General features: G+C 43.4%; 1 protein-coding gene across 6 annotated transcripts in view; it reads left to right on the forward strand.

Annotated features, from left to right (window-relative positions):
- The window catches only part of LOC138760672 (uncharacterized), a 184149-nt gene that overhangs the window by 91126 nt on the left and 79112 nt on the right, over window positions 1-13911 (forward strand). For all 6 annotated transcript variants that reach the window (XR_011355793.1, XM_069931593.1, XM_069931594.1 and 3 more), the window contains one exon: window positions 6433-6495. Coding sequence is in view for 5 of the 6 variants with exons in the window: in XM_069931593.1 (XP_069787694.1) it covers window positions 6433-6495 (63 nt within the window). In the remaining variant the exon portion in view is untranslated. The remainder of the gene's footprint in view (window positions 1-6432; window positions 6496-13911) is intronic.

Raw genomic sequence — 13911 nt, forward strand, 5'->3', positions numbered from 1 at the left:
TCTTCCTGGCTCTGTACTCTGCATTAGATCACCTGGACCACAAGAACACTTGTGTCAGGCTGTTGTTCATTGACTGTAGCATGGTGTTGAACACTCAACATACCAGGAAAACTTGTGACCAAGTTAAGGGACCTGAGGTCTGTGCATCCCTCTGCAACTGCATTCTGACCTCCTCCTCCCTGACCACCAACACAGAAGCTTCTCAAGGCTGCATGCTTTGTTCCATGCTCTATTCCCTATGCACTCATAATGGTGTATCCAAGTTCAGCTCAAATGCAATCTATGAATTTGCTGAAGATGCCACTGCTGTTGGGTCAATAATGGGAAATGATGAGTCAGAATACAGTATGGAGATTGAGAATCTGGTTGTGCATTGCCAGAGCAACAACTTGCACTCAATGTCAATGAGACCAAATAACTTATCGTGGATTTTAGAAAGGGGAGGCTGAGGGGCCATGCACCAGTCTATGTCAATGGAATGTTGGAGGAGAGTGTTAGTAGGTTCAAATTCCTGCGAGTTCACATATCAGAGAACTTCTCCTGGAGCCACCACATCGAGGTGACAGTGAAGAAGGCACCTTTCTTCTTTGGCCTCCACAGTAGTGGTCAGCCATCGGTATTGTGCCTCTGGTAGTCGCTGTGTAGTGGTCTCTCCAGAGCACAAGCAAGGGCAGAGTTGATATGGAGATCCGTTTGTTGCCCATGCAGTAGGACCCCCCCCCCCCCCACCCCCCATGCTAATGACAGGTCCAAAGGAACGACGAAGGTCGATACAGTTTGGTACAAGCAGCATCACAGGAGTTGCCGAGCCGGTGCTGAGTACAGCAGTTAGCCACCTGCGGGACTCCGACTGAATTTTTCCTAAGGGTTTACTCCCAAAGCCTTTCCCATAAGTGGGCATAGCCACAAGGCAGTGGAGGTTTGAAATCGGAGTTTTCCCTCTTCTAGATGAGTTACCATCTGTGGTTAACGAGCCCCATTTGTCCGGAGCAACTGGTTTCAAGGTGCCAGTGGTCTACCTTTACTCCTTGTGTTTGTGAGAACAGCTCTGCCAGGCATAAGAGCTATGCCACACCAGGAGTTGGACTTGGTTTTCAGAGGCTGTTTGAGGTACACGCCATGAAGAGCATTTGTGTAGCAGTGGGAGCTCATCCCCACTACCACCCTTCGGCTATGAAAACTTATAGAGCCAACAAACACCTCTATGTTCTAAAGATGAGCCAACAAACACCTCTATGTTCTAAGAAATCTTAACGAGGTTTGGCATGTTGAATACTCGATCAAACATCTATAGGTGCACTGAGAAAATATACTGACTGGTTGCATCACAGCTTAGTCCAGGAATGAAGAAGGCTGCAGAAAGTAGCAAACACCCATCATGGGCTCCAATCTTTCATCCATTGAAGACATCCAAGCGAGGATACCCCAAGATCATAATGGACCCCTATCACCCTGGTCACACCTATTCTCACTGCTACCTTCAGGAATAATACATAGAAGCTTTAGGTTCAATACCAGTTCTTTTTGCAAAAACTATCAGGCTCCTGATCGCTGAGTTTGATATTGCTGCTATGATGGTTTTAAACAATGATTGGTAGTCAATGAACAACAACCTGACATAAGTGTTGTTATAGTGCATTGAGCTTGTCTGGTAGATATGTTTCAAAATTAATAATTCTATTATTATGATGTGATGGCATGTAGGCCTTGCAACAGTTGCCGAGTATTCTTCTGAAACATCAGCTTTGTGTTTTTCCATTGATAATGGCTTTCTGGAGGTTGTACCTGCTCTTCCAGTATCTCTTTGAATCATTTGATCTGAACACCACAGATCTGGTCTTAATCAGAACACAATCATCCATGTATTTCCTGATAAAGTTGGTAACAGCTATGCCCTATTCGTTCAGATCAGCCAGTGAGTCCTTGAACATGATCAAGCTCACCAACTCCAGACAGTCATAAAGCTGTTCTACCTACCCAGACCAGGTTCTGTGGTTCTATGGTCTTCAGTTTCTGCCTGTGTACTGAAAGGAGAAGTACCACCAATTTGGTCCGACTTTCCAAAATGCAGGTTGGGAATGGAGCAGTAGTCGTCCATTGACAGTAGTGTAGAATATGAGTGTTTGATCTGATGTTGCAGGTGATGTGTTGGAGTTAGCTTGGCAGTACCTTCTTTAGACTAGCCTGATTGAAGTCCTCAGCGATTATCAGGATATGCTGTGGGGTGGAGACCCTCCAGCATTATCTTAACATCTATCTATGGAGGGATGTAGACTGCAATCAGGAAGTGAATTCCTATGGGGGGTAGAAGGTTTGGCAATTTAGCACTAGATATTCTAGATGGGGAAGGGGAGCAGGTATGGGACAGAATTGTCACATCCAATCACCATGTAGTTAACCATGATATGGACGCCACTGCTTCTTCCTTTACCTGAGGACCCAAGTCAATGTGAGATGCTGCCTCAAGAAGGCAGCCAATATCATAAAGGACCCCTATCATGCTGGCTGCTCACTGCTCACTTCGGGAAGAAGTACAAAAGCCTGATGTCCAGCACCACCAGGTTAAAGAATAGATTTCATCTAACAACTATCAGGCTCTTGATCCTTCCCATACGACAAAATTTACTATAAACTAGTCTGGGATTGCCAAAAGATCTATGTGCACTGTTTTTCCTTGACTGGTCTTTCACTGACTGTAACTGTGAATATTTATCCATCTGTTCATTTATATTTATTATGTATTTTTCCACCTTTGCATATTGCAGTAATTTAATGGTTGCTAATGTAGTTGTTGTATCCTTTGGTGGGAAAATCTTGAGACTTTCTTTCAAATTTTCATTGTAGTGGCCTGCTACCTGGGAGGCAGCCTGACACACAAAATGACATTTGGACGCAGCAATCACACAAGGGCTGCACAGGCTAATGGCCTTTCTCCTTGTCTGATTGCCCAAACAGCGGGAATATCGACCAATCAGTGACCAGAATGCCGCTGATGTCACTTCCACTGACAACTGCGGGAAAACCGGGCCCAGGGCCTATATTAGCAGGAGCAGAGAGTGCAATAAACCAGTCTTGTCTATAACCACATCAGGTGTGTGTTGTTGTTCCACTCTCTGCTGAGACAACCTGCTACAATGGAGACCCTGACTGGTTCAAACAGCATTTGGACCTGAAGATGACCAACCAGTCAACTCTACACATTATTTCCTTGAACCTGCCAGCATTCTGGACAGTGCAGCCACTGGTATGGTTCAAGCAGGCCAAAGCCCAGTTCCAGCTCCGACAGATCTCCACTGATGCCATGAAGTACTACTACATGGGGAGCTCGCTTGACCAGGACACAGCAGCATGAGTCATCAATCTCTGGCAGCCTCCAGAACAAGGCAAAAATTAGGCTTTTAAAGAGCTTTTTACCCAAACTCTTGGACTCTCATGGCGCGAGCATGCTGCATATAGACAACCTGGGAGTCAGAGCCCAAAGTCTCCTCACGGGTGATATGCTGGCCTTGACCAAGGGCCATAAGCCTTGCCTCCTTTTTGAGCAGGTTTTTCTGGAACAGCTGCCCAAGGATATCTGACTGCTGCTTGCCGAAGAGGACTTCAGCAACCCCAGGAAAGTAGTCGCTTGGGTGGACGTACACTGGAGAACAAAAAGGAACAGCAGCTCTGTGATGGAACAGGTCGCTATGCTATGTACGCAGAGAACGCCAAGGTCTCAACAACTATCAGAAAAGCAAATGGACTCCCCCTCCGATCATTACTGCTTCTACCATCAGAGATGAGGTACGGAGGCCTGCCAGTGCCGCCCCCCCCACCCCCGCATGTTTCAGGGAAATGCCGTGGCCAACTGTTGCTAGTGGCTATGGTGGTTGGCCAACAGGACTGCCTCCTCCATGTCTGGGACTCTCTCTCTGGATGGTGGTTCCTGGTTGACACAGGTGCCGAGGTTAGCATCCTTCTCCCCTCAGTCTACGACACCTGAAATGGGAAACCAGGCTCGGCCCTGAGGGCATCGGACAGTAACAGCATAAAGACCTTCGGCACCCGCACCATCCCACTCCATTTTGTCAACAGCTGCTTCACGTAGATCTTCACACTGGCGGCGGTGGCACAGGCACTCATGGGAGCAGACTTCCTCTGGACCCACTGTCTGCTAGTGGACCTCAAAGGGTGGTGCATGCCAGAACTTTCCAGACTTTCTCCTGGGTGAGGCCACACTACCGGCCCCCCATCTCGATTCTGACACAGTGTCCGAAAACAATTTCACATGTATCCTGGCTGAATTCCCTTCCATTGTGACACCCCATTTTACCTCGGCCGAGCCCAAGCACGGGGTACAACACCACATCCTGACAGCGGGGCCTCCACTTCACGCCAGAGTGCGCTGCCTTCCTCCCAAGAAACTCAACCTCGTAAAAGAGGAATTCACAAAAAATGGAGGAACTGGGAATAGTGTGGTGGCCTGACAGTCCCTGAGCCTCCCCCCTACACATTGTACCAAAGGCAATGGGAGGATGGAGGCCATCTGGAGACTACTGCCTCCTCTACAAAGCCAACACACCAGAAGATATCCTGCACCACATATACAGGATTTCACTGGAAATCTACAAGGGGCACAAATATTTTCCAAGGTCGATCTTATCTGATATCCTGATAACTATTCACAATCGTAAAGAGCAGGTGGCCCACCTAAGACAACTGTGCACTTGCCTGAGTGACTTTGGCCTTACAATCAACCTGGCCAAATGTCAATTTGGGTTAGAGACAAGTGTCTTCCTGGGCCACAGAATCAACACCACTACCCGAAAAATTAGAGGCCATCAGATGTTTCACCAAACCCCACACAACGAAGGGCCTCTAGGAATTTGCTGGTATGATTGACTTTTACCACTGTTTCATACAGGCAGCAGCCCACATCATGTGACCCCTATTCATGCTTATGGCAGGGAGATGAAAAGAGATAACCTGGGACAAGGAAGCATCAGAGGCATTCCAAAAAGCAAAAGGAACACTTGCCAACACTATGCTTCTGGTATACCCTAGGACAGATGCCCCGACTGCCCTCACAGTAGATGCCTCCAACACAGCCATTGGGCAGCCCCGGGCATTTTTTAGCAGACACCTCCGGCCACCTGAACTCAAATACAGCACCTTCGATTGTAAACTCAGGCCACTATACTGGCAGTCCAACACTTCAGATACTTTTTGGACGGGAAGCAATTCAAGGTCTTCACAGACCACAAGCTGCTAACCTTTGCCTTTAACAAAGTATTGAACCCGTGGTCAGCCAGGCAACAAAGACACCTGTCCTACATATCTGAGTTTACCATGGACATAGAACACATTGCTGGTAAAACCAAAGTAGTGGCTGACGCACTGTCATGACTGACGATTCAGGCCATCCAGACTCTATCCCAGGGGATAGACTATGTGGCCCTGGCCAAAGCACAACAGACAGACCCCGAGATTCCCGCTTACAGGGCTCTGGCTAGAGGACATCACCATCAGCCCAGAAGGTTTGGGGTGCCGGAGCATATGACTTCTGATGGGTGCACAATTCACCTTGGGGCTCTGGGCGGCATTGGGCAACCTTCCAGGAACCCAACTCCACCACACAATAGCATATCACCCACAGGCCAACAGGTTGGTGGAGCAGTTCCACCTGAAGGCAGCTTTGATGGACCTACCATGGGTCCTCCTGGGTATCTGCACAGCACCAAAAGTGCAGTGGAAATGGAATACAGCTCCCTGCAGCCCAGTGGCAGGCCACCAAAGGCAAAGGTCAATACTTGGATTACCGGTTCTGGGGGGTGGGTAGTGTAGCGGCCTGCTACCCGGGAGGTGGGCTAACACACAAAATAGCGGTTGAATGCAGTGATCACACAAGGCCCTCACAGGCTAACGGCCTTTCTCCTCAGTTGATTGCCCACGTGGCGGGACCATTGAATGATCAGCGACCGGAATACCGCTGACGTCACTTTTGCTGACAACAGCGGGAAAACTGGGCCCAAGGGCAGGAAACGGCCTATATAAGCAGGGGCAGAGAGTGCAATAAACCAGTCTTGTTTATAACTTCATCGGGTGTGTGTTGTCCTTCCACTTTCTGCTGTAGCAACCTGTTACAACATCCTTGTTTTACATATTTCCTGTTTGCTATATAAGTAACATTTGTTGGTGCTGTGGACCATTGATTAAGAAATACTGATTTAAAGGTTTATATTTAATTTTTAAAATCTACAGAAAAAATACATCATGACATGTCTTATGTTTTTATTAGCTATTCATCTTAAAATAAACCATGATCTGATCTTAAAGGTTTTATATATTTCAGGAATGTTGAGGAAGTAAATTTTATTATGCATGTTAATTTCCCTTCTATTATTTAAATTCGATTAATTTAATTGTATTTTCTTCTTGTAAATTTTCTTTCAGATTGACAGGTTAGATGAACTGGGACCAGAAATAAGTATGAAGTGGAAAAACAAGTTATCCAAGGTAATTATTTATTGCTGTAACCAATAGATAATTAATGTGATTCATCTATCTCCTGTGCATTAAGCAAAATAGCAAATACTTCTCGTTATTTTACTTGCTGATAACTTTAAAATATGGAAACAACTACAAATTATTCTATTCCTCAGGCCTTTCCTGCTTTTCATTTAGATCAGTGGTTTTCACTCACATTCTTTGGCTTGGCTTCGCGGACGAAGATTTATGGAGGGGTAGATGTCCACGTCAGCTGCAGGCTCGTTTGTGGCTGTCAAGTCCGATGCGGGACAGGCAGACACGGTTGCAGCGGTTGCAGGGGAAAATTGGTTGGTTGGGGTTGGGTGTTGGGTTTTTACTCCTTTGTCTTTTGTCAGTGAGGTGGGCTCTGCGGTCTTCTTCAAAGGAGGTTGCTGCCCGCCGAACTATGAGGCGCCAAGATGCACGGTTTGAGGCGATATCAGCCCACTGGCGGTGGTCAATGTGGCAGGCACCAAGAGATTTCTTTAGGCAGTCCTTGTACCTCTTCTTTGGTGCACCTCTGACACGATGGCCAGTGGAGAGCTCGCCACATAACACGATCTTGGGGAGGCGATGGTCCTCCATTCTGGAGACGTGACCTACCCAGCGCAGTTGGATCTTCAACAGCGTGGATTCGATGCTGTCGGCCTCTGCCATCTCGAGTACACTCACATACCACTTTAAGTAATCCCTATCCTATAGGTGCTCTGTGATTAGTAAGGGATTACTTAAAGTGATATGTCAGTGGAAAGAAAGAGTTTGAAAACCATTGATCTAAATGAAAATCCCTTACTAATTATCTTATTGAACCTTACATATGCTTCCTTTTTTTGACATTTGCAAGATCTCTTATCATCCAAGGTTCTGGAACGTTGCCTCTCTCTTCATGGGAATTTGCTAGTCCTGAATTCAGATCATCTGGTCTTTTTAAAAAAAAACACCCACAAGTCAAGTGTGGATTTTCCCAGTAAGATGTTCCCAATCTACTCTCCCCATTTCCTATCTAAAATTTGTAATTAGCCCTCGCACAATTTAGCACATTCTCCTAGAATCCATCCAGTCTCATCTTGATCCAAAACTATCTTAAAACCTATATTTCCACTGATTACAAAATGCTCTCCAATTGAAACTCGGTTGATTTGGGCAAACACTTTTCCAAGTTTTCGGTCCTGTATGGCCCCTTCCGTGGATTGGTTATCTACAAGAAACCCATCTAGATGTAGCTAATAAACTCTGTCCAGGTTAAGCCCCTGCACCCTGTGCCACAGGGTGTGGAGATTTGAATTTTGAAAAGGTGTTTGATATGGTGATGCATAGAAGGTGAGTGTAAAAAAGCACATAGACCTTATTGGGGAAATTAAAGTCATGTGCAGTAAAACTCCTGGTATCCAGGAGTCCCTATGGGGATTGGTAGATGCCGGATAAATGAATTTTACAGTTGCCTGAAATTGTGTGTTGCTTGATTGGTGAATTAATGTTGAAGTGTGCCATTTAAAAAAAATGTTGGTTGCTTGAGGCTGCTTGTTGCTTGAATTCTGGATAACAAGTGCTTTACTGTATTATGATTGCCATGCTGCTTTATAGCTTTTCATAATTTGCAATTATATTTATTCCATCTCGTGCTGAGTATTGAGAGGATGAGAACCCTATCATAGTCATTGCACCTTTCTCATTCATTATTATTGAAAATTTGTGCCAACCAACTAGTGGGAGTGTTCACGGACATTTTCAACCTCTCATTGCTGCAGTCAGAGGTTCCCACCTGCTTCAAAAGGGCATCACTCATCCAGGTGCCCAAGAAGAGCAGAGTGAGCTGCCTCAGCGACTATCGCCCAGTAGCACTAACATCTACTGTAATGAATTGCTTTGAGAGGTTGGTCTTGGCCAGGATTAAAACATACCTAAGCAAAGGACTGGGCCCATGGCATTTCACCTCTCATCATGATCCACTGCAGGTGCAATATCATTGACTCTACTTAGCTCTGGATCTCCTTGAAAACAGCAACTCATACATTTGCATTGACCACTGCTCAGCCTTCAACACCATTATTCCCTCATTGCTGGTCAAGAAGCTCCAAACCCTGGACATCTGCACCCTCTCTGCAACTGGATCTGTGACTTCATCATCAGAAGACTGCAGTCTGTTCGAATTGGAAATAACATCTCCTCCTCACTAACTATCAATACAAGTACACCTCAAGGATGCACGCTTAGCTCACTGCTCTACTCCATATGCACCCATTACTATGTGGCCAGGCACAATTCCAATGCTATCTACAAATTTGCTGATTACACCAAGGTTGTTATCAGAATCACAAACTGAATGAGATAGATCAACTTGTTGAGCGGTGTCGCACCAACAACTTTGCACTGAATGCTAGTAAAACCAAGGAGATGATTGTGGATTTCAGGAGAAAATCAGAAGAACACAAACTGGATTTCACTGAGGCTCAGTAGTGGAGAGGGTCAAGAAATTCAAATTCCTGGCTGTCAACATCTCTGTTTGTTATTGCACCAAATAAGCAGACGATACAAGTGATAACCTTAGTTGATGCTTTACTGTTAAACTCAAATAACATTATGTACAATGGGAGCTTCTTGTAACAGCATCTGCTATCAGCCAAGCTCTGTTTTTAACTGCCTCTCCTCGCAGGGACTCGCGCATGCGCAGTATGGCAAATATGGTGGCTGCAACACAATTGCAGCAGGTGCAGAGCAGCCGATGGGAGCGGCTGTTTACAATCTCCAAGGATCTGTCCTGGAGTCCCCATGTTGATGCAATTATTAAGAAGGCTTGCCAACAGCTATACTTTGTGAGGTATACTTTGAGGAGATTCAGTATGTTATCAAAGACCCTTAAAAACTTCTATAAGTTTACCATGGAGAGCTTTACGTCTAGTTGTATCACTGTTTGATACAGAGATGCTAATGCTCAGGACAAGAAAAATCTCTAGAGGGTTCTTAACTCAGTCTGCAAAATCATGGCACCAAACTACACTCTATCGAGGACATCTACAAGAGGCAGTGTCTTAAGAAAGCAGCCTCTATGCTCAAGGACCCCCCCACCCACCCAGGCCATGCCCTCTTCACTCTGCTACCATCGGGAAAAAGGTACAGAAGCCTAAAGATGAGCACTCAATGGCACAAGGACAGCTGCTTCCCTACTGACATCAGATTCCTGAATAATCAATGAACTAAAGACACTGCCTACTTTGATTTTTCATGCACTATTTTTATTTATTTTTTGTAAGGTCGTGTATATAAATGTTTGCAAAACAACAAATTTTGTGACTTGTTCATGACAATAACTTGTGATTCTTATTTTTTTAATGATTTAAATTTTTTATTGAGTTCTTTAAGAAAATCTTTCCCCAAACCCTTGAGTCAGTGTTAAAGTTATGTAAATCTTAAGTTACAAAACATGAACTTATCCATAAAATAAAAATAAACGGAAGCAGAAAATATCAATATAATAACCTTGTGTCTATTTAAAACTCTAATAACAGAAAAAACTGCAATTCATAAAATGCTTCACCACTACATCCACCAGTATTTCCACTCCCACCCCTCTCCCCTCCCCCCCCAGGAAACCTAGATATTTGTCCCATTTGTTTGTATAGATGTCCAGTTTATCCAACTGTTTGTAATTTATGCATTCAGAAATTATTACTTTAGCTATTTCTGAGGCTCCTCCTGAAATGATGCTCCTCCCAAATTCTTCCACCCTCTTAGTATAATTTGTCTTTATATCATTATACTTGTCTGCATCTAGATTTGAAAATATTTATCCTCAAATAACCCAAGTGTGTCTTCCAAGATAAAGAGTCTGGGGCAAAAAGGAATTTGAAAACCTGAAACGTCATCAATATACTCATGGATCATTATCCAAAATTCTTGACCTGAATGTGGTTTTTGAGATGGAAGAATGGGACAAAATTTGTAAAAATATCAAAATAATGTCAAAAGACCTGAGAGTGTGCCTAATTCATTTTAAGATTCTGCACCATTTTTATTGGACTCCAGCAAGGTTATATAGATTAGGTTTGAAAAATACCCCTGAATTCTGGCACTGTGAGGCAGATACAGGGGATTTAGTACATGCACTTTAGTCTTGACCAAGAATTCAGGAATTCTGATTCTTATTCTTAATACCCATAATGCCTTACTGGTTGATCCCTTTAGGATGTTCTTTCTAAGCGCCTCAGTGACATTGTCCCTGATCAGTGGTGCAGCTCCCCCACCTCTTTTGCTTTCATCTCTATATTCTCTGACACATCTGAGCACTGGAACGTTGAGCTGCCAGTCTTGTCTTTAACTAAATTTCTGTAAGGACTACAATATCAGCGTTCCATGTATTGATCCAGGCTTCAAATTTATCTGCCTTACCCATAGTATATCTTCTCTTGAACTAAGTGCTCCAGCCCATCAGCCATGTTCAATACCCTGGCCCAGATGGATCTACCTTCCCCTCAATATCTTAATATTCTAACCTATAGCTCAGGTACATAATCCCTAACATGCTGGTTTAAACCCTTCTAATGATCATGACTTGTAAGAATATTATTGCCCTTCCATTTTAAGGGTAACCCACCCTTCTAGAAACGATCCCACCTGCCCTTAGATGGAGCCTAATGATCCAAATACCTGAAGCCATTCCGTCAGCACCGGCTCATTAACCACACATGCAAAGTTCAAAGTCAAAGTTCAGATTTATTGTCAGAGTATATACAGGGCATCACATACAACCATGATATTCTTCTCCCTGTAGGTCAGGCAGAATTTCTACTTATCAGTAGTTCTCAAGAAAAGTTATGCATAGAAAAGAGAGAAATATAAAGAAAGAAAAAAATGTAAACTGACTGTGGAATCCAGAAAAAAATAGCAATACATAATGTGCAAAATAAGAGTGCTTAAATTAATCTCTCTAGCCGCTTTTCAGATGGCCACAATACCCAACTATAAAGCCACACATTATACTCCTGTGCGGCTGTCGGGTGGCCATCTGAAATAGGTAAAGCCGGCTAGGAGGTCTACTCACCCTACCCTTCTCCAGTAGGTATAATATCCTGCTCGGAGTATTCCCCATTGCAGCTGAAAGCAGCTCAGGCAAAGCTGCTAGCAGCTTTCAGGTGCCTATGTCAGCTGGCGACCCACTGACAGCCACTCTCCTCGCTGGTGACAGCCACCCTCCCCACTGGTGACATCGACCCTCCCTGCTGCCGACACCTACCCTTCTCGCTGCCTGACAGTTCCCTGGCATGGGACTACAGGGCTGGGGTGGCCAACAGGGGACTACGGGGCTTACGCACGCACACAAAATCCCACTAAATTTAAAAGGTGAGAGCTTTCGATAAGTCAGGGTTCTCGGGCACAGCCGACCCAGCCCCATACTCCTCTGCCGGCTGCCCCAGCCCCGTACTCCCCCGCCGGCTGCCCCAGCACCGAACTCTCCACCCCGCCGGCCGTCCCAGCTCCGTACTCCCCACCCCGGACACCCCAGCCCCATACGCCCCCACCGGCCGCCTCAGCCCTGTACTCCCCTGCCAGCCACCCCAGCCCTGCAGTCCCGCGCCGGGGGCTTTAGACAGCGGGGAGGGGGCTGTCAGGCAGTGGTGAGGCGAGATGTCAGATTGCTGATTGCTTTTGAAGCTAGATGACTAGCAGTCAGCTGGCATGTTTAGGTGCCAGAAAGCTGTCCATTCTGTGGCCACCTAAATGTGCCAGCTGAACTCCGCTAGCTGCGCCTGCAGGCGGATAATCTTCATCGGGACACCTAAAAGTGGCTAGAGATATTGGTGCCCCCATAGCAGACCACGATGCAGCCGATCAGCCCACTTTCTGTAGATGTTTGCCTAGGTTTTTGATGTCAAACCAAGCTTTTGCAAACTCCTGAATGTACAGGTGCTGATGGGCTTTCTTTACAATAACATTCCTTTTTTTTGAAGACTTTATTTAAAATTTTATAACATGAATACAATAGAGAATTATATTTAAAGAAAAATTTAAAAAAAAATTAAAATGGTATGATTACAATATTACATCAGAAAACTACACAAAATAACCCCCCCCCGTTAATTGTAACACAATATTAGTAATCTAACTTAAAATTAGTCCAGCCCTCCCCCCCAAAAAATAAAGAGTGAAGAGTTAATAAAATTAACAATATTATATATGGAAAAAAAATACCCACTTACAAAAAAAAGATAAAACTTAACCTAAAAAAAATTCTAACAACAAAAATATTTTTTATCAATACTAAAATATCACGCTTAAACATATATTTAAATCAAACTTAAATGCATATAATTAGCAAACGGAGTCCACTTTAACTTATAAAAAGACATCCTATCCTGAATTGAAAAAGATATCCTTTCCATAGTCAAACAAAATTTCATCTCCAAATACCACTTATCTAAAGTTAATATATTTTTATCTTTCCAAGTAAGTGCTATACATTTCTTAGCCACGACTAAAGCTAAATAGATAAAGGAAATCTGATAATCCTCTAAACCTAAATCAATTAATGATTGCATGTTCCCTAATAAAAATATATCAGGATCTAATACAAGATGGATATTATATAAACTGTTAAAAATAGATTGAATACCTTTCCAAAACTGTTGCAATCGATCACAAAGCCAAACAGTATGCAAAAAAGTATTGGCTGTCTGATCACATCGAAAACAAGAATCCAACTTACTAAGACCAAATTTTTTAAATTTCTCCAGCGTTAAATATAGCTGCTGGATAAAATTATAATTAATCATCGCTAGTCTAGCGTTAATTAATTTCCGAATACTATTCTGACAAATTTCCATCCAAGCTTCTTCAGCAATTTTATGTCCTAAATCTTTTTCCCATTTCAACTTATCTTTATCCCAGTCTTTTTTACTATCAATTTCTTGTAAAATACAATACAAATCAGATATATATCCCTTTTTTGGTATTGAAAGTACATATTCTTCAAAACTAGATTCAGGTAATAAAATCATATGTTGACCACATAACTGTTTTACAAAAGATCTTACTTGATAATATACAAATATAGAATTTCCTTTGTAATTCGTCAAAGGAACAAAAACAACCCTCAGAAAAACAATCAGATAATTTTTTTATTCCCTTCTTTTCCCATTGTTTCAAAGTGGCATTGGAGACCGTAAAAGGAACAAGTTGATTATTATTTAATGGCAATCTTCCAGAATATATATTTTAAGTCCCAATTTTTAAAGTTTACTTGTCCATAAATTCAATAAATGTTTCAATATTGGCACATCGTAAGTTCGTAGTAAATTTTAATTCCATCGAAACAAAAACTCATGAGGAAATTTTTCTAAAATAACCGTCATTTCTATCTTTACCCAACTAGGTGGGTCGTCCATATTCATTAATGCACTAAGAAATTTA

The sequence above is a fragment of the Narcine bancroftii genome, chromosome 4, assembly GCF_036971445.1.
Source record: "Narcine bancroftii isolate sNarBan1 chromosome 4, sNarBan1.hap1, whole genome shotgun sequence".
Classification (NCBI taxonomy): domain Eukaryota; kingdom Metazoa; phylum Chordata; class Chondrichthyes; order Torpediniformes; family Narcinidae; genus Narcine; species Narcine bancroftii.